The sequence below is a fragment of the Equus przewalskii genome, chromosome 1 (assembly GCF_037783145.1).
Source record: "Equus przewalskii isolate Varuska chromosome 1, EquPr2, whole genome shotgun sequence".
In the NCBI taxonomy this organism is placed as follows: Eukaryota; Metazoa; Chordata; class Mammalia; order Perissodactyla; family Equidae; genus Equus; species Equus przewalskii.
This window is the reverse complement of record NC_091831.1, coordinates 157997441-158021693: the sequence shown is the minus strand read 5'-3', so window position 1 is coordinate 158021693 and position 24253 is coordinate 157997441. Positions and strand designations below refer to the sequence as shown.

Genomic DNA, 24253 nt, shown 5'->3' with positions numbered 1-24253 from the left:
AGGAAAATCTTCCTCACCAAAAAAAATAAATGGGAGTCTTTATTCAATTTCTTAAAATACATAATGTACAACAGATTTAAAGTCCAACTTATGCTTCATTTCCTACTTGGATTTTTCTCTTCATATTGGAGTGGATTTTTCCCTCTTAAGTGTTTTCATGTTGTTATTTCCCTAGAATAGAACTCAAAACTTTAGCATTTCATAATGATTATAAATCTTTGCCACATGTTGTATAGAAAAGTTTCAACAGTTTTTGAGACTGTTTTGGACATTTGGTTATGGTTTCTCAGTGATTATTTCATTATAGTTCTTTCATTCTAGAATAAACATTTTGTGTAATTTGTGTAACACATATGAACCCTTCTCAAAATGCTAATTTTTGACGTTCCAATCCAAATGGATTGGGAAGGAAGAATATTGGAGACTGGAGAACCTTGACATTCAAGATGGATGTCAGTCCTTGACATTTAAGACACATAGAGCAGGGCAGTTGTAATTGAGAATACACAAGAAATTTTCATACTTATTTGTCCTACACCCAAAGTGCACAATAACTCAGAATATATAAAACTGGCATCTGTAAAATGGATGTGGGAAAAATGAACTAAAACAGGAGTTTTATGAGAGGTCTTAAAGTCAGGGTTTTATTATATTTGTTAACTGTTGGGGAAAGAATGTAATGAACCTGTATGTTAGATACATCTCACCTAGCTCAACAGATACAACATTTGACTAATCTTGTTTTTATCTATCAATGTTTCTTTTCTGTCTTTTGGGTTTTTTTTTTTTTTTTTTTTTTTTAGTGTTTCTTAGAGTATTTTTTAGTGTTTCTTAGAGTATTTTTAAGACTTCAGAATAACAAAATGCAAACTACACTGATGATTGTAAATTATATGATAATATAATTTATAGTAATTAACACAAAAAATTCACAGTAATTCCTTAGTACTATCTAGTAGTCCATATTCAGATTTCTTCTTCGTCCCAAACTTTTTTTTATAACTTGACTTTATTCAAATCAGAATTTAATCCATGTCCACATATGCGTTTGGTTAGTTGCCTCTTAGATGTCTTTAAATCTGAGTTTCCCCATCCCTTCCTTTCTCATTTTAAAGATTCATCACGTTTATTTGTTGAAGAAATCTTTAGTATTTCCCACACTGTGTACTGATTGCTTCCTTGTGATGTCATTTATTTTTTTTCTACCCCTGTTTAGTCCGATACTGGTAGATCTAGAGCAGTGCTATCCAATAGAAATATAATGTGAGCCATATACCTAATTTTAAGTTTGTGAATACCCATAGTAAAAGAAGTAATAAGAAATGGGTAAAATTAATTTTAATATATTTTATTTAACCCGATATACCCGAAATATTGTCATTTCAATATATAATCGTATAAAATTATGATTGGGGTATTTCTGTATTCTTTCTTCATACGAAGTCTTTGAAATCCAGTGTGTATACTTCACTCAAAACATCTGAATTCAGACTAAAAAACATTTCAAATGCTGAATAGCCCCTTGTGGCTAACAGCTTACTGTCTTGGACTGTGCAGATCTAGAGACTTGATTCAATTCAGATTCTATTTACTTTGGTGAAAATATATCATGGATAGCGTTATGTACTTCATATTATATCACATCAAGTAACATGGTTTTCCCGTTTTTAATGATGTTAAGAATAGTTTGTGGGTTCAGGTTTTACATCCTGACTCATCCATGGTAAAGTTCCCTATGAATTTTTCACCTTATGGTGATCATCCCTTAGGTATTTCATTAGGGGTTGCAAAAGAGTGGCTTTTCTAATTCTTCTTGCATTTATTAACTGTAATTTTTCTAAAATTTGCAACTTCTCTCATTAATACTTAGTTTTTCTGAAATGCTGTTCACATTTGAAAGGCAGGATAAATCTTTTTCAAATGATACTGTAGCGACCTTTAAATATAATCATTGCTTTTATTTAGTTTTAGTCCATTGCAAATCATTCTTTAGAGCCCAAAATATTGTCTGTTTGGCCAGTGGTTCACCATCAAGGGTGTTCCTGTGTCCTTGAGACCTTACTCGTGTAATTTTGCATTCTTTGCTTTCTGGCACCACAAAATACTCCAGGTCTGGGGTCTATATGTCTTGACCTAAACCTGGAATTTTGCCACTTTTTCCTAAAAGCCATGGCTCCTTTTAATGGTAATTATTTAGAAACCACTGTCTGAACACTAGCAGTGTTTATTTCTGAATTTTAATCACTTCTGACTAGTTTCACTGGGCAGAACAGGGGGCAGTAATTTTTTTCAGGGAGTGAGGAGTTAGGAAGATTTGCCACGAGCTAACATCTTTTGCCAGTCTTCCTCTTTTTGCTTGAGGAAGTTTGTTGCTGAGCTAACATCTGTGCCAATCTTCCTGTTTTGTCTGTGGGCTGCCACCACAGTATGGCTTGTTGATCGGTGTGTAGGTCCACACCCAGGATCCAAACGGGAGCATGCAAACTTAACCACTGCCCCACTGGGGCAGCCCTGATGGCAATAATTTTTTAAGAAAAGAAAAGATGCAATTTTATATGTGTATTGTGCTGTAGTTTCAAAATAACCATGCCTGTATTTTTACCAAAATTAAGATGATTAAATGCAATTTTAGATTTGAGCCTCTTTTTTATTAATGTGTGTTCTATTCTGGATACTGACTCAGCACTCTAGTTTAAAACCACATGAAATAATTCTATAAAGTTGTGTAATCAACTTGATGTATAGTTTAGTTCTGCTTCATTTTGTTTTAACATTTTAAAATTACTTTTAAAAAATTTAATTATATCTTTAGTTTTATAAAAGCTTATATGAGTCCAAAGTTAACACTGTAAAAGCAAGGTTGTTATAAATATTAGATGTAAAGATTAGAAATGAGTTTAGTGAACCAAGAACTCTGAAGATTATTCATAAAGGGTGTTTAGCAAACAGTATAGTAAAAGTCTGTTTTTCAGTTGGTCATTTGATGAGCTTAGTTTTGGAGAGCTAGCTCTTGGCTAATTGGTTTTTGGCAAATAGGGTCTTTTGTTAGAACAAGAGGGAGATTATGAACTCCTGTTTGATCGGCAGTGGGTGGCAGGATAAGTAGCCTGCTACTCTGGAATAGGTGTTTCAAAAATTATGTTGTATTTGGAAACTAGGATTTTGTTTTCCTTTTGCTCCTTTATTTCCCTTTTCTTGGTATGTGTGTGTGTGCTCACACACGCGCATGTAAATATTGTTTAAGGGGTTCACTGTATCTCTGGGCAACTGTTAGTCGTTGATACCTTTCTCCTATGATAGTAATTGAGTGAGTGTTCTAAATGATGAGAGTTTCATTGAAGTTGGAGCTAATGGTGGAAGGTACCAAAGACAAAATGTGTTATGAATAAAGAACACATTTTTACTGTGGAACATAAGAGAGTCCTAACCTTGTAAAAATTCTTGAGCGTTTTTGTATGAGGAAAGATAATATACATTGTTAGACCTTTGTTGATTTATATGACTGTTCGCTTTTAAAAGCTGTAGTTTGAGATCTACTACCCCTCCCCCCCCCCCCATTGTCATTAAAATTTTGGGGTTTGTTTTTTCAGATATTAATCTGGCTGCAGAGCCAAAAGTGAACCGAGGAAAAGCAGGTGTGAAACGATCTGCAGCGGAGATGTACGGGTCAGTACCAGAACACCCTTCTCCGTCCCCTCTACTCAGGTCCGGAACTTTATTATTTATAACTGCATTGTGTCCATCAGTGGGCATCTTCTCTATCTGTTTTCTGGATGTGGGGAGGGTTAACTGTAGTGTGTTTTATCTGTGTAAAAGTAATGCTTTATTAATTTTGTGTTAATGTACCTCCTTTTCACCCATTTCCCAGAGAATTATTAGAATTCCCTGAGATTTGTACTATTAAAGAGTAGTTTGGTATTTATAGCATGAATTGAAATCCTGCAAGAGGAGTTAAAATCTTCTAAGAAGCTAGGGAGTAAGAAAGGGAGGGAGGGTGGCATAAGAATGTTTAGTTTACTGTTGTACTTTACACTGTTCTTATTTTAGCTATTATGTTGTGTGTTGAAATTTTAGCAAACTTTTGCCTAAATTTGCAATTGGCCACTGAATGTCCAGTGGAATAAAGTGATTAGAATTTAGTGATCTATTATTTGAATGATTGGGGATTATTTCATGGTAAACTGTTGATCTGTTTGTTGTGGTTGGTTTGGCATGGGTTTGTGTTTTGTTTTTCCCATCTGCTGTTGTGAATTTATATCAACAGCTCCAGATTGATCCTCTTTGGTATTTATTTTTCAGCTCCTCTTTTGACTTGGACTATGACTTTCAACGGGATTATTATGACAGGTATGTTAAGGATGTTTTTGTCTATTCTGGTAAAAAGCCATCTAGTGAGAACCATTTTATTTTTCTATTTTGTGATAATTAATATTCCCTTTTGTAATTACAAACATTTTCATACAAATTCCTCCCTTTCTGCCAAAACAAGACGAAAAATACTTTCCCACAAATCGTCAGTAGTAGACTAGGAAGGGTGACATTTCTGTTGATTTCAGAGAATCAGTTTATATATTGTCGGGGCATATGGGGATATCCAATATTTTGTGGACTAACAGTTTTTCTTGAGACAAGTCAGTTTTCTTTTTGTTTTAATTTCTGTGTCAAATAAAAGTAAGGACTGACTGACTTGCCTGATGATGAAATGGGACTTAATTAGTGGTTCCATCTGCTCTTCATTATTTCCCTCTTGTATAGTTGTCACTTGGGTTTTCATTGTAGGGGATTACAGCAAAGCTAAAAAATGATCCCTAACCTTAAAAATCTCAGTCTCTTTTGAGCAAACCAACTAATAACAAAATAAGAAACAATGAGTATATATAATGAATTAGCAATACAAATTGCTTTAGGAGTGAATGTTAAGGTGTTAAGATTTGTATTGTAGATTGGCATGGTAGTGATATGATTCTGAAAGGCAAGGAGGTTGGAATAATGATGATTTCTTCATGTGCCTTCTGAACAGAGTTAGTATTTGTTGGAGAGTCATGAGAAATAAAATTGAAAATTGGAAGATATAGGGATAGGTTGTGGATGGCTTTGAATGTGGATTTAGACATGATGTAGGAATTAGTTGGCAGAGAATGGCATGATATGCAAAAATTATGAGTATCTCATTGGCATTCTGATAACATTGGTCTTTATGCATGTTAAGGAAACCTTAATGTGTATTTAAGAATTCTGATTAGATCAGTCTTTGCTTTTGGAATAGAAGTAATAGCTTGATGTGGGAATGTTTCACAGATCGGAAATACTTGAATTGAGTTGATCAGTCTTGCCAAGGGATTTGGGTAAAGGAATTAAGTCAGCCACTAAACAGTATGAGCAAAGACCTGATTGTGTACACTTGATGTATTTGAGAAATATCACATAGACTATGGTAGCTAGTCATCAAAAGATCAGAAGAATAAGACTGGCAAAATAGTTTGAATCTACGTTATAAAAGTCCTTGAATGCTGTATAAAGGTTGTGTGATTTCAGTCTCTTGTGCATCATCAAAATGGTTATTTCATTTGCAGAGATTTTTTTCAGATTTTTATGTTTGTCTATGTTTGAACACATACTTCGAAAACTAATGATTTCTGTACTTTGAAAATATTAACATGGCAGACCTTACAGTTGAGAGAACAGATCTGGGCATCTCTTTGCCACTGAAAACTTGGTCACTGGTTGAACAACTTGAAGGCACTGAAACCTAGTGAGTTTGTCTGAAGTAACTGTCCTTTACTCTCTCCGCCGAATTTCTTGGCCACCTTTAAAAAACATTCATGCCCAGTTACACTTGTAGGAATTCTTAAACAACTGGTCTAAATAGACTCTTAAATATTGGTGTATTTTTTTTTAAGCTTCCCAAGGAATTCTAATGTCCAGGCAGGGCGGAGAATCGTTGATAAGAAAGAACGAAGAAGTAATGTTATTTCTGGGATTCTTATGCTATTTCTTTGATATGGCTCCTTTTAGAAAAATTCTAATACACTGAATTTTTGAGATAATTTCTGGGGTATCGTGGACTCCAGCATAAGAAACTCTTATTTTAAATTGAGTGCATCGAACGTTTTAAAAGAGTAGACTTCTATCTTCATGAGAATAGTCCTCTAAAGTTTTACTTTAGTTGTCTTGGTGAAGCAGCGAAACTTTGACCATCCCTATCGTCTTAACTGTAATAAATAAGTTTGGGAAAAAATTGTTTTATGTGAGGAATTTTGAAAGGGTTAATTGAAAAAAAGAGATAAGCAAGGAATAATGAAGAAATTTATATGTTTGCAGAAATAGCTTGAAATTTCTTACCACTGCTATTTGGTCCTAAAAATTGGTGACAGCACCCCTGTTGGCCTCAGTCTTCAGTTTTTCAAGAGACAAGAGAGTACCTTTAGATATTATCTGATGTATTGTTTGATATTAAAGTGTCAGTGAAAAGTAATGTCTTCCCCCTTGCATTCTAATCTCAGACAGTAGAAAAAGACTTTTGATGATTAATGGAGCAACTAGGTGGTAGCTGAAGCGTGGTACTGAAGTCTTTGGTGGGAAAATGAACATGTTTAGTCAAGAATGGAAAAACTACTCAGGAAAATGGTATTAGTTTCCTCTAGAAGTCATCGTGAAGATACTCTATTCACAAGGTTAAGATTTTTGTTCTTCTAGTTAGTGACATAGTGATCCTGAATCAACTATGTTGGATTCTTTGTTAAAAGATGATGAGAAGTTGGCTCTGAGATTTGCTGAAGGCTCTGGGTCTTCCTTTGTAAATGGGGTTAAATCAGTATCTGCCTAGTCACTTTAGTCCTTTAGTCATACCCTTAAGAATATGAAATTCACATAAACATTTCAGGACATAAATTTGGCATTTCTTTATTATCCAGCTTTCTGGGATCTTGAATTCTACTACCTAGCTGATAAGGAGCAGAGAGAAGAACAATTTAGGAATCCAAAGACTTGTTATTTAGCAAAGAAGGCTATGACCAAAGTCGTCATAATGCCTGGTAATAGAGTTGCTATGAAGACTAAAAGAAACATAAAAAATAAGAAATTGCATTGTAAATGATCCCAGAATATTATTATAACTATTGATAATCAAGAATTCCGGGGCTGTCCCCATGGCCGAGTGGTTAAGTTCATGCGCTCTGCTTCGGCAGCCCCCAGTTTCACCACTTTGGATCTTGGGTGCAGACATGGCACTGCTTGTTAGGCCATGCTGAAGCGGCATCCCCACATAGCACAACCAGGAGGACCTACAGCTAGAATATACAACTAACGTACTGGGAGGCTTTGGGGGAAGAAGAAGAAGAGGGAAAAAAATGATGATGATTGGCGACAGATACTAGCTCAGGTGCCAATGTTTAAAAAAAAAAGATAGAATGAATTCCCAATCTTTAGAGCATGAGGATTCCTGTTTATTATCAAAATCTCCAGATTTCTTATATGCTAAAGTTACTGAAAATTAGACTTCTGAATTAGTATTTTACTAGCCATATTTTATTAACATTGACATACATTATTACTACGTAATTTTCTTGACACTAAATAACCAAATGAAGGAATCATGGACACCCCACCACTCCTCCCTCTAAAAACTAACGTCTCTAGCATAACGAGGCTTCTTTATGAGTGACAGCAGTCTTCCAAACTAATAATGCATAGTGAAATGAAGAATGTCTGGTTGGTGTTTGTTTTCTAGACATCCTTTTTAAATAGTTATTTCAACTTTTTTAACTCTGTTATGAAACATTTAAATTCAAATATATATAAAAGAGAATAATATATTAGTAAAAGACTGCTTTTATAAATATAGGCACAATATTGTGTATACTTAAAATAATAAAATTCCTTAATCTCACTTTTCCACAGGCTTGAAGCAGGTTGTATTTTTGTGTTGTTTAGCGTGTTCCTCTGCTACCTATATTTCTTGTGAATTGATGAGTAGATTTGAAGGCTTGATTGGATTCAGGTTCTGTTCTTTTTTTAGGGGGGAGGGGATGAGGGCAGTGAGAGAGGAGACCAGAATCCTTCATAAAGGTATTATGCATTCCAGTCATTCATTAGCCTGACTTGACAGAAATTTGAAGAATGTAGGCATTAGATATTTTGTAAGGAGGAACATATATTTTGATGTTAGGAAATAGGTGATTAGCAGTGTTTTGTTAGGAGTATTAGAGTGAGTTGTATTTTTGCTTGCGTTCCCGTGGGTGTTAATAATGAAATCCGAAAGTTTGTAAATACCTTTAAAACTGGACATTAATCATATCTTAAAAACTTAACTGAGCTACTTATATTTTAATATGCTGTCTTCTGAAAAGGAGACCACAGGATTGGATTTTATAGGCTTGATGTTACCACCTGTACTGCAGTAGTGTTACTGATTTTCATTGGACCGGGGGAGTGGGGAAAAAAGTTCAGAACTGTTACCTATGAGCATTAAAGATTCCCTTAGTTTGGAAGAACTAGTGCAGGTTTTTGCTATTGCCATCTTGTTCTTGTAGAATTTTGAATTCCGAGTATTTAAATAAGACTATCAGAAATCATGCTATTCCTCCAAAGTTAACTAAATGTATTAGTTAATATTTTAGTAGTCTCTATTTCAGTGGTTAAATTTTACGTTTCAATGATGAAAAACCCAAATGATGATTATTAGGGGTTTTTTTTCCACTAAGTTACCTTTTTCGTAAATTAGGCCTTTTTATTAGTTCTTAATTTAGACCATTCCTGATGACGTAGGTGTTGGAAGTTCTTAGATGAATTTAGTATAAATTGCGAATGTGAACCTACCATTTTAGATAGATTTATTAATATCTAACATCAGATACACTGTCAGCTTTGCTTCAAATAATGCTGTAAACTCTCATACATAGTTTATAATTACTGAAAGATTGGTTAAGCAATACGTTTTTTTCTGGTAGGAATACAAGCCCAGAAGCAGCTTTTTGTTTTAGAATGAATATTGACTGGGGCTTTGTAAAACTAGGGGAATTGCATAAGTCGTCCCTGTGTGCAAAACCTTAGTTGTTGATGTTGAAAGTCTGCTAAGTTACAAACTCCTGACAAAGATTCAATTCTGTTTGTGTCCTGTTGAGAATTTTGTTGCTTCTAGGAAAATTGTTGCTGGAGCAGTTCTTACTGGAGGACTTCTGGTGTGAGCAGTTTCTTTGAAATACTTAGTAGTGATTTCTTTTTTCATTCTTAAATTTATTGCTCTAATTTATTAAAATCTCCACATTGGTTTTCAGTTCTTCACTTTTGAAATTGTTGATCATTAGAAGGCAGTATGTACGGTCACCCCCAAAAGTGTTGTAGTAAGAGTTTACACATTGTTGGAGATACACAGGCTTAAAGCTATAATTTTTGAGAAGTCTTATCTTTGAGGCAAGAAGGTTGGAATACATGCACTAAAAGTAGATCTGAAAGTTCTTAGGTAGGGTGACGTACACATGGATTGATGTTTGTCACAGCTAGCCTGGCATTATTATAATCAGGCTTGATTTATAAGTGCTTTCTGATTTGCACCACAGATATTTACAGTGTTTTCTTAAGTATAAAACCATATTCATGTTTAGAAAAAGCTTTCCGATAGACTTTCTGTAGATTGTAGTCAATTTTAGTCCCGCTTTTTTTTCCCTTACAAGATCTCTCATGAAAATACTCTGGAATTACATAGTGATTATCATTGCAGAAGTTTGTGATTTACTAAAAATCACTGTGGTGTACACATTCAAAGGGTTTCTTTTGTGGTATGTGACTCATATCTCAATTTAAATGAAAGAAACATCACTCACTTGTGGACAACCAAGTAGTTCTATAGAGAACTTGGGAGCACAGGAAACAAAGTGCTTAATCAGGTTTGATAATAGACTATAGATTTGATAATACAGCTAGCTGGTAGATAGCTGATACATGGTAAACACCTGGTAAGCAAAAGATCTGGTTCAAAATGATCCTGGTTTTAGTTCAGTGGTCTTTGAGGACTTTATAATAAATAACTTACCACATGTTGCATATGGTACATGAATAATAGTGTAAACAAAGTGTGTAAGTGACTGGACTTTAAAAATTCTTTCATTAGAAATTTTTCAGAGTTCTGTTAACTACTCTAAATATTTTAAGTAGATATGACAGTGTACCATGAATAGAGGAATGAAATAACATCAACTTACAGATCAAATAGAACACATGTATGACAAGCACTGTATTATACAGTGAAGAAGTGCTGTGAAATTAATAGGGGTTGCTGTGTCCCCTGCATTGAACAGGATTGTCTCATAGAAAGATGAATTGTGTCACCCTTTGGGGCTATAAGCTCCTCTTTAAGATTTAAAGAGCCCCAGGGTAGCTTCACAAAGGGCTATATTTGGACTTGACTTTGATATTAAGTAGGAGGTTTTTAGGCAGAGACAGAGGGTACAGCTGCAATAAAGATATGGAGTTGTGAGTATCCCTAGTGGATTTGGGGAAGCAGCCGGCTGTAATTGGAAAGAATGTTGGTCCTAAGGGCTTTGTATGGCGCATTAAGGAGTTGTGTCCTCTAGGCAGAGATAGCTTAGAAATAGGCCCATGGCTAGAAAAGAAACTGGAGGGGAAAAGGGATGTGTTCAGTAGTTCACTTTGGAATGGAGGGGAGGTAGAGCAATTTCTGAGGTAGACTGATTCTGGTGTGATTTACTGGGTTAAAGTTGTAAGACCAGATGTTTTGTAAGGAGAGGGTAGTGAAGTATAGCTGAGATTTTATCTTTTAAGACTAGGATTATGCTGTTAAAGGTTACATGAAGGGAGATTGGAGGGTTTGAGTTGTTACAATTTTGGGAAATAAGCAGTTTTGCTGTTGATACTTACCCTACAGATCTTTTCCAGGAAGGTATCCTGGTAGACAGTGGAGAAAGGTAGTTGAGGTGAAATACAGTATTGGAGGAGTCTCCATTGAAATGCAAGACAAGTGAAAGAGGCTAACCATCATATTCCTTCAACTAACATTTGAGCCCTTAATTTTGTTGTAGGCACACAAAGTTTTAGGTTTTGGATTAGCAAGTCTAAAAACAGAATTTGGATTGGAGGACACCCTCCCCCCTCTCCCCCAATCTTAATGGAATTCGAGGAGCTGTCATCTTGCCTCCCTCCTCCTCCATTTTTCTAATATTCCTGAGCAGCACTGGACCTGAGAGATAGCATTTGTATATGTGCATAAAGGAAGAGTACATGAAATATTTAGATTTTGAGGTTTTGGATAATTGAGTGAGACCATCTGCTCGGAAAGGCATGTGATTGAGAGCAGGAGGGTTCTGGCTACCTGGAAAAGCTGAGAGATGCTGCTTTAGGTGATTTTAGATGTCATTTTAGACATAAGAAATTTTGCATTTGGTCAAAGCCTCTGTGTTGATGGCTTTCTTGTGGGAATCTGATCATGTTATAGTTGCCAGGAAGATTTTAGATGAGGGCATAGATTATTACGAATATACTTTGAAGATAAACCAGATATTTTTGCACTTAAACTTTATTTTACTTAGCATTCGTTTTGGGCTGTTTTCTTAATTTTATTGTGTCCTGAACTCTTGTTGAGTAGGTGGGAGATACTTCTTTGAAGGGGAATCATTTGAGCCTGGATCAGAAAACCTGCTATATGGCTTTGAATTAAGTGGTCTTCTGGTTATATTATTACCTGATCCGAAGGGTAGCCTCTGCTGTTTTAGGAATCTACTTCAGAACATTCTTCATCTGGATAGACTTTGTCAAGTTTCTTGTTAATTTTTTTCTTTTTTTAAACTTAGCTTTATTGAGATAATTCACATATTTAGTATTTTAAGAGTTGTGCAGTCATGACCATGGTCTAATTTTAGAACTTCCATCACCCCAAAAATAAACACCTTACTTACTAGCAATCATCCCTTATTCTTCCTCTATCCCCAAGCCTACCAACCATTAATCCACTTTCTATCTATAGATTGTCTATTCTGGACATTTCATATCACTGTAATCATACAATATGTTGGTTTTTTTGTGACTGATTTCTTTCACTTAGAATATTTCACAATTCATCCATGTTGTACCATGTATTATACTTCATTTCTTTTTGTTGTTGAATTCCATTGTTTGAATAATGGCACATTTTGTTTACCCATTCATCAGTTGGTGGACATGTGAGATGTCTCCATGTTTTGAATGCTGCTGCTGTAAACATTTGTATACACGTTTCTGTATTGCCATATGTTTTCTTTGCTCTTGGGTATATACCTCGGAGTAGAATACTGGGTCTTACAATAATTCTAAGTTCAGCCTTTTGAGGAACTGCCATACGGTCTTCCAAAGCGGCTGTACCATTTTACATTCCCATCAGCCGTGTATAAGGATTCCAGTTTCTTTTTCCACATTCTTGCCAACATTTGTTTTATTATCTCTTTGTTATTTAAGCCATTTTGTTTTGAGGGTAAGTAATGTTATCCCATTGTGGTTTTGATTTGCATTTTCTTAGAAACTGATGATGTTGACTATTCGTGTGTTTGACTGTTTATCTTTGGAGAAATGTATTTTTTCTTTGCCCATTTTTATATTGGGTGGGTTTTTTTTGTTGTAAGGCTTCTTCATATATTCTGAATGTAATATCTGATATTGACATTTTTGAAATAGTTACTATTTGCAGTGTCTTATAGCTTCACCATCCTGCTTTGTGATTATAGGAGATGTGTAGCTATCGTCTTATACTAAGGACATTTAACTGATTTGTAAGGATTATGATTTCGTTAGAGACCTGAAAAAATTACAGAATTTTGGGCTATTTGGAAATTATAAGCAGTAGATAAATGTCTGTGGAAGCAAGAAACTAGAACAGTGCTTTTCAGTAGAACTTTCTGTGATGTTATATAAATATTCTATATCTGTACTGTTAGTGTGGTAGACATTAGCCACATATGGCTGTTGAGCACTTGAAATGTGGCTGGTACAACTGAGGAAGTGAATTTTCAATTTCATTTAAATAGCCATATGTGGCTTGAGTTATTCATTTGAACAGTAAAGGTGTAGAATGCTGAAAAGTGTGTCTTACTGGGTGCAATACATTTTGAGTAGTGTTCAGTATGAGAATTGTAATGACTAAAGACTGCTCTTTAGGGGCTGGCCCCATGGCCGAGGGGTTAAGTTCACATGCTCTGCCTCAGCGGCCCAGGGTTTTGCAGGTTCAGATCCTGGGCACGCACATGACACTGCTTGTCAGGCCACGCTGAGGCGGCATCCCATGTGCCACAACTAGAAGGACCCACAACTGAAAAAACAACTATGTACCAGGGGGCTTTGGGAGAAAAAGGAAAAATAAAATCTTTTTTTTAAAAAAAAGATTGCTCTTTAGGCAGGAAATTAGAGAACCCAGACTGGTTTTTGAACAAAGCTGACAAGGAGTATTGGAAGAATATCCAGGGCAGTAATGTTGGTTTTCAGGGAAAGCAAGAAGGTACCCTTTTGATACCTCTTAAGAACTGTACTCTAGGAACGAGAAACAAAGTCCATCAAATAGAGTTTGACTTGTTCAGGCAGATGAAGTGTTTTCCCAGGACCTTTATTACCCTACAGTGATGAATGTGTTATTCCTGTGAGATGAGTGGAGTTCAGCAAGGGGAACAGATTAATGGGGTACAAAAATATTATTGGATAAACTCATCTATGGAAATTTGTGTTTGTGATTTCCTTACAGCAAGTATGACATGACGGTCTCAAATCACATCCATTACAGGCACAAGATAGGATTTTTATTTTGTAATAAATAGCTTGAAAAAAGATTCAATTTTGTGGTAGGTAATTATATTCAATTTACTTTTATCTTATTTTCTTAAGGAAAAACTCTCCCATTGGTTTTTATAAAGCTAAACAAAGGCAGACCTGTCCCCCTGGCTTTCCAGCTACAAGGATAGGTTTGGTTTGTTACCTATTGATAATAGGATTTGTGATAAGTTCTTTCCTGGAGGCAAGTTTAGGAAAGTCACTTATTTTCTCAACAAGTACTTGTTAAGATGGCACTATGAGGCATTGTTGTGTGCACCAGGAGTACTATAGTGGAAAATAGATGACCTCAGAGAAGATGGATGGGTTGAATACATCATATAGAGCATGTTAAGGTGTTGTATATCTTTAATTTTTACTCTGAATAAGATGGGAAGTCGTTGGAGAGTTTTTAGCAGAGGAGTAAGATCTTATTTGCGTTTTAACAAGATTACTCTAAGAATAGATAATAAATGACCCATGGAATTATCTAGACAAGCAGTCATCTGGGCAAGCCTCAGGGCAGTGGCAAACGGGAGTGATGAGAAGTAGTTGAATTTTGTTTTTTTTTTTTTTTTTTTTTTTATTTATTTTTTTTTATTTATTTTTTTTTTTTTAAAGATTTTATTTTTTTTTTTTTCCTTTTTCTCCCCAAAGCCCCCGGTACATAGTTGTATATTCTTCGTTGTGGATCCTTCCAGTTGTGGCATGTGGGACGCTGCCTCAGCGTGGTCTGATGAGCAGTGCCATGTCCGCGCCCAGGATTCGAACCAACGAAAGAAACACTGGGCCGCCTGCAGCGGAGCGCGCGAACTTAACCACTCGGCCACGGGGCCAGCCCCAGAGAAGTAGTTGAATTTTGAAGTTAATACAGACAGATTTGCTTTTTACAGGTCAATGTGAGGGCTAAGAGAGGAATCAAAGATGTCACCAAAGTTTTGGCCTGGACAAGTAGAGACCTGGAATTTATGGAAATAGTGATGGGGAAGAACATAGGAGGAACTAGGGTGAGGGATGACTGTTCACAAATCAGTTGTGGAGATGTTAAGTTAAGCTCCATCCACTTTGGGAGATGTTAAGGCAGTTGTTTATATGGGACTACAGTACTCATATGCTTATAGGTCCATAAAACCATGATGCTGGATGAGTAGAGATAGAAAATAGAGTTCCCTGGAGAACTGCAACTTCTAAAGACTGAGGAGATGAGAATGAGGAGCAAAGGTGATTGAGAAAGCCACAAATAAAAAAATTGGAGAGAAATCAGAAGCACGAAGTGTCCTGGAAGCTATATGAATACATATCCAAAGACTATAGAGGGATGAACCGAGAAATGTTATTGGTAGTTCAAGTCATAGGATTTGGAAATGTCCCTTTGATTTAGCAAGTGGAGATCTTTGGTGACTTTGACAAGGGTAGGTTTTGATAATGGTGGAGGCAGAGACTTTACAAGGAGATTCAAGAGAGAGTAAAAAGAAAGAAATTGGAGACAGTATAGAAAACTTTCATGTACAGTAAAATTTACTCTTGGTATACAATTTTGACATGCATAGCCATGTGTCTCCCTGTACAATCAAGGTACTTCCATACTGCCCATAAATTCACCGAGAAACTTTGTAGTCACCTCCTCTCTCCACCCATCCCCTGGTAGCCACAAATCTGTTTCTCAGACAACTCCTTGAAAGAAATCTTACTGTAAGTGAAAGGAGAGAAGTCTACTCTTCTGACCTGGCTTGATAAATGAGAATATAGGAATAAGCTTATATGTTCTTAACATATGGTCTATAAACAATATTCTTGATAAATACTGGAATATAGTTTCAGCTTTTTAAAAACAGGCGTTGGACCACACTAACAGTTTAAGACATTATTTTTGGAAAATTTCTTGAGAACGTCGTGACAAATAAGTAATGTTATAATTCTTTTGAAATTGAGGAGTCTAGAAAAGATTATCACCTGGATGGAAAGCTTTATAAACGAAAGCAGTGCCAGGGATTAATTTTTTTTTTTCTTAACATAGTCTTGGGTCCAGTCCTGTTTCTGAAAGAATTGAATCTAGGACTCAAAGCAACCTGCATATTATTGCCCAGATTATTTTTCATTTAGGAAGTGTCTTCACATAAAACATCTAATTTTGTGTTAACATAGCTCCCCAATGAATCCATCAAGACAATTCACTATATTTTCTTAATTTTAAGGTGCAGCTTTTCATACTTTAAAATTTGTAAAATTGGGTGCATCTTAAAATGAGTGTGTAAATTTACTGGTTTTTTCCTGTCTTGCAAAGGTGCTGTAAATCAATCAGTGGTACGGTTTTCAGTCAAATTGTATCTTTGAACTTGCAGAAGTGCCGCTAATTACTAATATCAACAATGTTTTTTTGAAAGAAGATGACAAAACCATTAGTTCTACATATGTAGGGGCTGCTGATTGCTGCTCTTTCTAAGTAGGAATGTATGTGGTGTTCTTCAGCCTCAATCTTTGTTCTTTAGGCAGGGTTCTTAAACCCACAGAGGTGATAATCTGTGTTTCTTTTTTTTTCTTTAGTTACGTAATTGTGTTGTCTTTAAAATTTAATAGTTTAGGTGCCCCTATATATTGAATAATCCTATAGAGCATACTGGTTTACCATTTAGTCCCTTTATCATTTAGGTGAGCAGTGCTTGCTGTTTTTCATTTTGACTTTCATGCAGATAATCTGATCTTTAATTGACAACCATTGGATAAAGGCAGCACGAAGAAAGTTAAGGAACATAAAGTGCAAGTGGGCACATTTACTTTGGTAATTAGCACTCCATCCATAAATTGAATTAGCAAAACAAGTGTAAGTTAACAGTTTTATCCAGTTTGGCTTCTCCCAGACTCACCAAGGCAACGTGTTTGTGGAGGGGTCCCTACAAATAGCATTTAAAGTTGTCTCTTTATTTAGAAATTAAACAAATTATAAAAATGTAGCTAGTTGATTTATTTTTAAGCACAAAAGCAAGAATTCCAACTACATCATGAATACAGGTTTTGGGGGGTAAGTTTTTGACATCATGTGGTTTCATTTTAATGTAAACCTGAATTAAACATGTTACAGTCATTTTTAGCACATTTTTTTCTTACATAATTAAAGCAAAGTCAATAGCCTACTCAAATAGAATAAAGCTTTGAGATTTAAAGAAATACACTTAAATTACTTTAGGGTTAACTTTAAAATTTTTTGGTTTTTAGTAAGTGTTTATATGTTAAAATGAATTTTATACCATAGTCTTCTACATTTAAAATAATTTCATTGTGTTAATTATTAGCACGTTAAAAAGGGGTGACAAGATTTAAAAACTCTACTGAGGGGTTCTACTATAGATCTACAGTCCAGTGAAAAAGTTATGGTAATTTTTAAAGAGATTGGGAAATAGTTGTGTAAATCGTTGAAATACGGTTTCATCGAAGATTTTATAAGGAGTGGGAAAGAAATATCCAGAAATACATTTTATAATGTTCAAAGATACCAATTACTGAAGGCCTTGATTCTTGAACAGTTTAATCTATAGAGAGTCCTGGTGGCGACAGAGTGAGGCAGGTATCTGTCATCAGTTTGGGAGTTCTTTTAACTAGTAATTAGTGGAGCTAGAATGGAAAAACCTGCTCTTTTGGTTCTTAAACTCCGTAAGTAACTTTTGCAATTATGTCACATTGTTTTCCATGGTTTCCTCTAGATATATCCCACAGACTATATTTTACAGTTACATATTCATTGAGATATTTACTTTCTTAAAATCATTCCTTTTGTATCTCATCGTGAATTTGCACATATTTTTCTCTGTCCCTCTCTAAATATATAAAAGCATGTTTCTCAGAAATGAGCACGTGGTATTCTAGACTTAGTCCTGATTAGCTCAGACGGAATGGAATATTCCTCAATTTCTCTATCAGTGATTTTTAACTTTTTGTAAATAGGTACATTCACAGAATCTTAACAGACAATTTCAGGGATTCTCAGACATTCTGAATCCCAAACATAGTAGCCTGTAAAATCAGTCCCTTTCTAGGAAAATCAGAGGCATCAGGAAAATCTGTGTCTTGAAAATTTTCCATTGTAGATGAAAAATGAGGCAGAAGAAAATACCTCCTAACACTTGAATGAAATTATAATGGGATTGCATATTTAAACTGAATTTGATAAATATTGTACTGGGGGGAAGTAATCTTACTAGATTGCTCTCACCTATAAATTATTTCATGTGGCATTTTTTATTCAAATTTTTGTGGGCAACAATATCTGACCGTTGGTTTTTAGAATTACCTATTTTATAATTAATGTGCCTAAAATTATTTTTTAAGAGAGGAAACAGCTGTTGTACATTAGATATATTCAGGAGAATGTATATTTTTACTATGTTAATTGTAGTTGTTTCTACTTTGGTTTAGTGATTGAGTTGTGTTATTATTAATCAAGGGTTTTGAGACCCAAAGAAGATCACTGTGTTATATTTAGTCATTTAAGAGGCTTTCCTTTGACAACTTGTGTATTTAATAAATGCCTTGTAATGCTTATGTTTTAGCTCGGAGATTAAGATCAAGATTCTTTGTCTTACCTGTTCAGATAATAAGCTAGCTAAAGTGCATCCAGAAATATTTTCATTTCTTCAAAATGGTATTTTAATTCCCTTTTATTCTGGAGTAGATTTTATGCCAACATGTAGTGTCCAGATTCCTGATTCAGGGTGCAGTCGTATTCTCTTAAGGTTTAGTGCTTGTTCCTCTGGTAATAATGAAACTTTCATGAAGACTTTTTAGTGACGTGGGCTTTATAAGTAGGGGATCCACAGCTGTTGTTGCTCAATGTGATTTACTGTATGGCTTTCTCATGGGGAAAATGGTTACTTAATTTGAAGCTGTTCTCTTATCCCTTTGACTTTTAAGCATTATCTCGGTAGCTATGGTTTTCTCCTCCTTATGTTTTCACATTCATGCACTTTGACATTTTACAAGGCAAAGTCTACAAAGCAAGGTTACTTAACTTTCTTAGAGGAATCTTTGAGAGGTTTTTCAGGAGTCCGATTTTGCCTGAGCAGGAGTTAATTAGGTGGCACTAAAAGCCCTTCAGCATTACCAGTTGATCTTTTGAAATATATTTTTTGTCCAAGAACTAGAGCGTTTGACTCCCATTTGTGTTCATGGGACCATTACGTAGATTGAAAATAAACTGCATTTCTTGCCTCATTTTCGTTATAGTGACTATCTGATCTGAGTCAGCTGAAATAGTATGGTTCAAAAGGAAATTCTAGTGCCAGGAAGTATTATGGAATCTAGAATGGCTAGCTCATTGGTTGAGACATTGATGTGGTGTGAGTGAGTGAGTTGGGAGGTAGGTTAGATCTCAGAATCCAACAGGGCTGGGGCATGAGCTGTGTTCATGCCCAAAGATACGGATACCTCACTTTTGTTTACCTCCAGAAATTGTTTTAAAAGTATCATTATTTTGCACAAAAGAGAGTAGTTTCTGAATCATTATACTTTGGAAAATTTTGAGCCAAAAGATGAAAAGCTTTATGTAAAAATGGAAGATAATCTTGATAATAAAATATTACTAAGTATCTTTGCATTAATTTCCATAAACAGATTAAAACTGACTAATTAACAGCTGAGCTAATGCTTGTCTACTGGGAAGAAACCTCTGTAGAAACTCTAAGGGCTTCCTGCTTTCTGAATCATAAATTTTCTGTTTTCCTGTGACTCAAACTTAAAAGTATTCTTTATTGGAGCTTAAAACAAAACGTAATGTGAGTGCTTTTGTAACTTTTACTACATTGTTGAGTCTTTGACTCATGGCACGTTTATCCTGTGCTTCGAGGGGAAAAGTGTTAAGTGGTCAGTGACTAAAGACTGCTTAAGTGAAGATTAGTAAATCCTGCCCTCACTTGTCTGGCACTGTACATGTGCTCTTTGTTAATTTAGGGAAATGTTCCTCTCATAGCCGCTCCTAGAAAAGATAAAATATTACCTTGTTAAAGTAGGGAAGAAACATTTTAGATTAAGCTGGGTTGAGCAGAAGAGAGAATTATCTATGAGAGCTTGTAAAATCAATGTTTTCACTACTAGGAGGATTGGAGACTGTTACAAATTCAGAGAAGACTAGCTACTAATGAGATATGTAAGAGGGAGTCATCACGTTGTATATGAATTATAAAATTTCGGAGCTGTTTAATACATAACATTTGTTCATTAAAGTCTTTCCACTTAGGCAGAGCAGCAGTTGATAGGTTGTTTTTTATAGAACACCTGGGCCTTGCAGTTAAATTAGTTGCTAAAAAGGTGCAGAACTGGAATTAACAAAATTTTTTTTTCCTACTGCTGTGTCTTAACCTTCTTGTGCTGCCACAGGCTCTTGTAAAAATAACATGGAATGTAGAGAGTTTCTAGAACTGATGTCCATGTAAGAAGTTTTTTGTTGTATTTTGAATTTTTTCTTTACAAATGTAAGAGTCAGTACCAAGCTCTCTTTTTGGTGTTTCTTTAGCAATCACTGGGATACTTATCCAGTGGAAGCAGCAGTTGAACGACCAGTGATTTTTGGGGAGCTACGTGTGTGCTGGGCAGTAGATTTAGGCACTAGTGAATGGTGAACAAGACAGACAATATTCTCTGCTCCTTGGAACTTTGAGTAGAGCTTATGCTTAAATGTTTTTAAAATTGCTAGTGGTATTTTCCTCCCAGCTGGCAAATATGAAATGGCTGTTTTTATAGGGCAAAAATGCTTTTAACACTGGCAATTTTATATGGTTATGAAAAGAGTAAGATCAAGATAAAGGCCATTTATTTTAAAAGTAGTGTTCTTTAATCCTGCCATAGTTACAGGGGAACCTTTTGTATCCAGTGCATAAGGCCAGCCAACCATATCATTGGGTATAAGTATGTATACGTAGTATTTTCTTAAAGAAAAATAACTGCAGTATTAAAATTACTGAAGAATAAAGGCCTTTTGAATGAAAGTAACTTAGTAAAAAGTTTGGATCACCGCTGTTTGGATCTGTTAACTTAATTTTGGTTGTGAAGAAATTTTGTTTTCATTTTACGCAATAGGATGTACAGTTACCCAGCACGTGTTCCTCCTCCTCCTCCTATTGCTCGGGCTGTAGTGCCCTCAAAACGCCAGCGTGTATCAGGAAACACCTCACGAAGGGGCAAAAGTGGCTTCAATTCTAAGAGTGGACAGCGAGGATCTTCTTCCAAGTCTGGAAAGTGTATGTATTATTATTGCAGCTTTGTGATGATTCTGATATTTCTTGTGTGTTGAAATAGGGAAATTAGTTAATGCAGCTAATAATGATCAGTTTTTGTACAAATGGTTTTGCGTAATCAAAATAATGGAAGAGAAGATAGTGATTAAGGGGCCAACGCTTAACTCCCTTCTATCCCTAAGACTTTGGTAATTTGGAAAAAGTCATTAAACTTTAGGGAGTTGAGGCACCTTACTAAATTTATGAAATAATGTTAGTCAGTAAAGCAGTACAGAAAGTGCTTAAAAATAGAATTGAGGTCTACAGAAGTCAGAACACTGCTGCTGAGGGAGTAAGCACATTAGGTTCAGTTTTTGACTACCAACTAAAAGATCGAAGGTCCTCGTTACTGGGACAGTCCGGGACTGGCTCCATTTCTCCCCAGAGACATTGGCTGCTGGTTATATAGTCTAGTGGGAATGTGTTTGGTAACTGGTAGCTTCTGGTACATTTGATTCTAATCTTGGATTTTTTTTGTATTAAAGTGAAAGGAGATGACCTTCAGGCCATTAAGAAGGAGTTGACCCAGATAAAACAAAAGGTGGATTCTCTGCTGGAAAGCCTGGAAAAAATTGAAAAGGAGCAGAGCAAACAAGCAGGTAAATAGTTCTGCTGCTTGTTGGGTGTAAAGTTGGGTTAGTTACCTAAGTTAGTTGAAAGTGTATGTTGGAATACTGGGATATAAGGCAATTGATTATGAAACTTGGGAAGTTTGAATTGGGAAGGGCATTTGTGTGGGAGGATTTAGACTTGTGCTGCAGTTCTATGATCATTAGTGGGGATTGTCTACATCCTGTGGACATTACTTGGCCCCTAGACAGACTTGTCCTTCTCATCCCCAGTAGAGATGAAGAATGATAAGTCAGAAGAGGAGCAGAGCAGCAGCTCCCTGAAGAAAGATGAGACTAATGTGAAGATGGAGTCTGAGGGGGGTGCAGATGACTCTGCTGAGGAGGGGGACCTACTGGATGATGATGATAATGAAGATCGGGGGGATGACCAGGTGAAAACCACGGGAAAGGAAAGAAAGAGGTGGTGGAGGGGGGATCAGGGACACATGGAGTGCCTCTAACTCCATCCTATTTGTGTCTGTTTCTCACAGCTGGAGTTGATCAAGGATGATGAAAAAGAGGCTGAGGAAGGAGAGGATGACAGAGACAGCGCCAATGGCGAGGATGACTCTTAAGCACATAGTGGGGTTTAGAAATCTTGTCCCATTATTTCTTTACCTAGGCGCTTGTCTAAGATCAAAATTTTCACCAGATCCTCTCCCCTAGTATCTTCAGCACATGCTCACTGTTCTCCCCATCCTTGTCCTTCCCATGTTCATTAATTCATATTGCCCTGCGCCTAGTCCCATTTTCACTTCCTTTGACGCTCCTAGTAGTTATGTTAAGTCTTACCCTGTAATTTTTGCTTTTAATTTTGATACCTCTTTATGACTTAACAATAAAAAGGATGTATGGTTTTTATCAACTGTCTCCAAAATAATCTCTTGTTATGCAGGGAGTACAGTTCTTTCCATTCATACATGAGTTCAGTAGTTGCTTCCCTAACTGCAAAGGCAATCTCATTAGTTGAGTAGCACCTTGAGAGCAGCTTTGAGTTAGAGGTATGTGTGTTATACCCCACACAAGAGTGCTGTGTGGGGCTGTTCAACACAAATGTAACAATGTATTTTTGTGAATGAGAGTTGGCATGTCAAATGCATCCTCTAGAAAAATAATTAGTGTAATAGTCTTAAGATTTGTTTTCTAAAGTTGATACTGTGGGTTATTTTTGTGAACAGCCTGATGTTTGAGACCTTTTTTTCTCAAAATAAACAAGTCCTTATTAAACCAGGAATTTGGAGAAAAAAAACCCTGGTTTTTTATTTTTGTATTTTATAATTGTTTACTTCAAGTTCTTTGTTTCACAGCGGCCTCTACAAAACCCCTAGAATGTAGTAGATGTATTTTTCCTTGAGTCATAATCATTATGCATACCAACATACATTACTCAAATTATATTTCATTGGGGTGGGTGTTGCATTAAGGAGACAAGAACTTTGATGTGGAGTGGAGATTCTTTTGCAGAAGGGCTTTTATACCCAAATGAAAAAGTTCAAGAACTACTTAAGCCTTCTCATCAATGCTTTGTGGTCCAGTTGACACCCTTTTTGAGACTTTTGTTATGTGCTAAATTGTTTTGTCCTTAAATAGAAGAGGCACAAACATGTCGAGATTTTCGGAAAATTGAAACAACTAGAGAAGGAAACTTCTATTTTCTTCTCTTAATTGCTATTTATAGCCCCAGTTACCTTCTGGATTCTGAATCCATGCCTCAACAACATTACTGAAAATAGGAAAGCTCTTTCTTTCCTGGTCTCCTATATAGTCTGCGCATTCCCAGGTAACTGAGAACATAGTGAGGGTTATACACTTAGTTTACTTTCAGTTAGTTAATCCATATGAACTACTTTTTGATATCCCCCCCACTTGATTAATAGCAGTGATTTTTAGGCATGGTACTAGTTAGCACCCAAACTTGTAACAATGGATTTATTAAACAGCTTCCAGATTTGTGATGCCTGCCTAGTCTGAGAAGGTCCAGTTTATTTGTTTTATACTTCAGTTTTTCTACCAGAGCAGGACAAAAACATAGTTAGTTTAGTTTGAATTGAACTCTTATCATTTACAAAAACCTTGGATTCTCCAGAACATTGCTGCTGTTTCATAGCATGCAGCAAAGGCATTTATATCTAGCCTCCTATGGGCAGAAATCATGTCATATTTATAAGGATCTCCTAAGTCATTTTATGTAACAGATAACAGAGCAGAATAGAAGAGACTGAACTATCGGACTACCCTTGGATCCCAGATCTACAGTATAAAAGTACCTTTTGTGTGTTAGTTTGGTCAAAAATAGTTCTACCTACCCTGTTTTCTGAGTTTATGTGATCTCATATGTCACAGAAAGTCACTTTTAGCTTGTAATTCATGGCGGGAATATAAACTGGATGCCTATAGGAAAGGGTCAGAGTTCTAAAATGCTAATAAAACATGTTTAAGATTATAATGTTAGCCATCAGTATTTAAAAGATACTGGACCAATTAGTCTAGGCCTGAAAGTGTTTAATTTTAATTCCGTATGAAACCAAGTATCGACAGAAACTGGTAAACCAGTTTTAATAGCTAAAGAAAAGATACATGCTCTTAGAAAATCTGTAT

At 35.7% G+C, this 24253-nt stretch overlaps 1 protein-coding gene across 40 annotated transcripts in view; it reads left to right on the top strand.

The window, feature by feature from the left end:
- HNRNPC (heterogeneous nuclear ribonucleoprotein C) overlaps positions 1 to 22889 on the top strand; it is a 50827-nt gene extending 27938 nt beyond the window's left edge. For 11 of the 40 annotated variants that reach the window (XM_008528816.2, XM_008528814.2, XM_008528810.2 and 8 more), the window contains 6 exons: positions 3591 to 3705; positions 4300 to 4347; positions 20848 to 21008; positions 21530 to 21643; positions 21887 to 22047; positions 22147 to 22889. In XM_008528816.2, the coding sequence (XP_008527038.1) occupies positions 3591 to 3705; positions 4300 to 4347; positions 20848 to 21008; positions 21530 to 21643; positions 21887 to 22047; positions 22147 to 22230 (683 nt within the window). In that variant the 3' untranslated portion in view covers positions 22231 to 22889. The remainder of the gene's footprint in view (positions 1 to 3590; positions 3706 to 4299; positions 4348 to 20847; positions 21009 to 21529; positions 21644 to 21886; positions 22048 to 22146) is intronic. The other 29 variants (XM_008528820.2, XM_008528825.2, XM_008528824.2 and 26 more) reach the window with 3 other exon arrangements.
- Positions 22890 to 24253: the final 1364 nt, after the last annotated feature.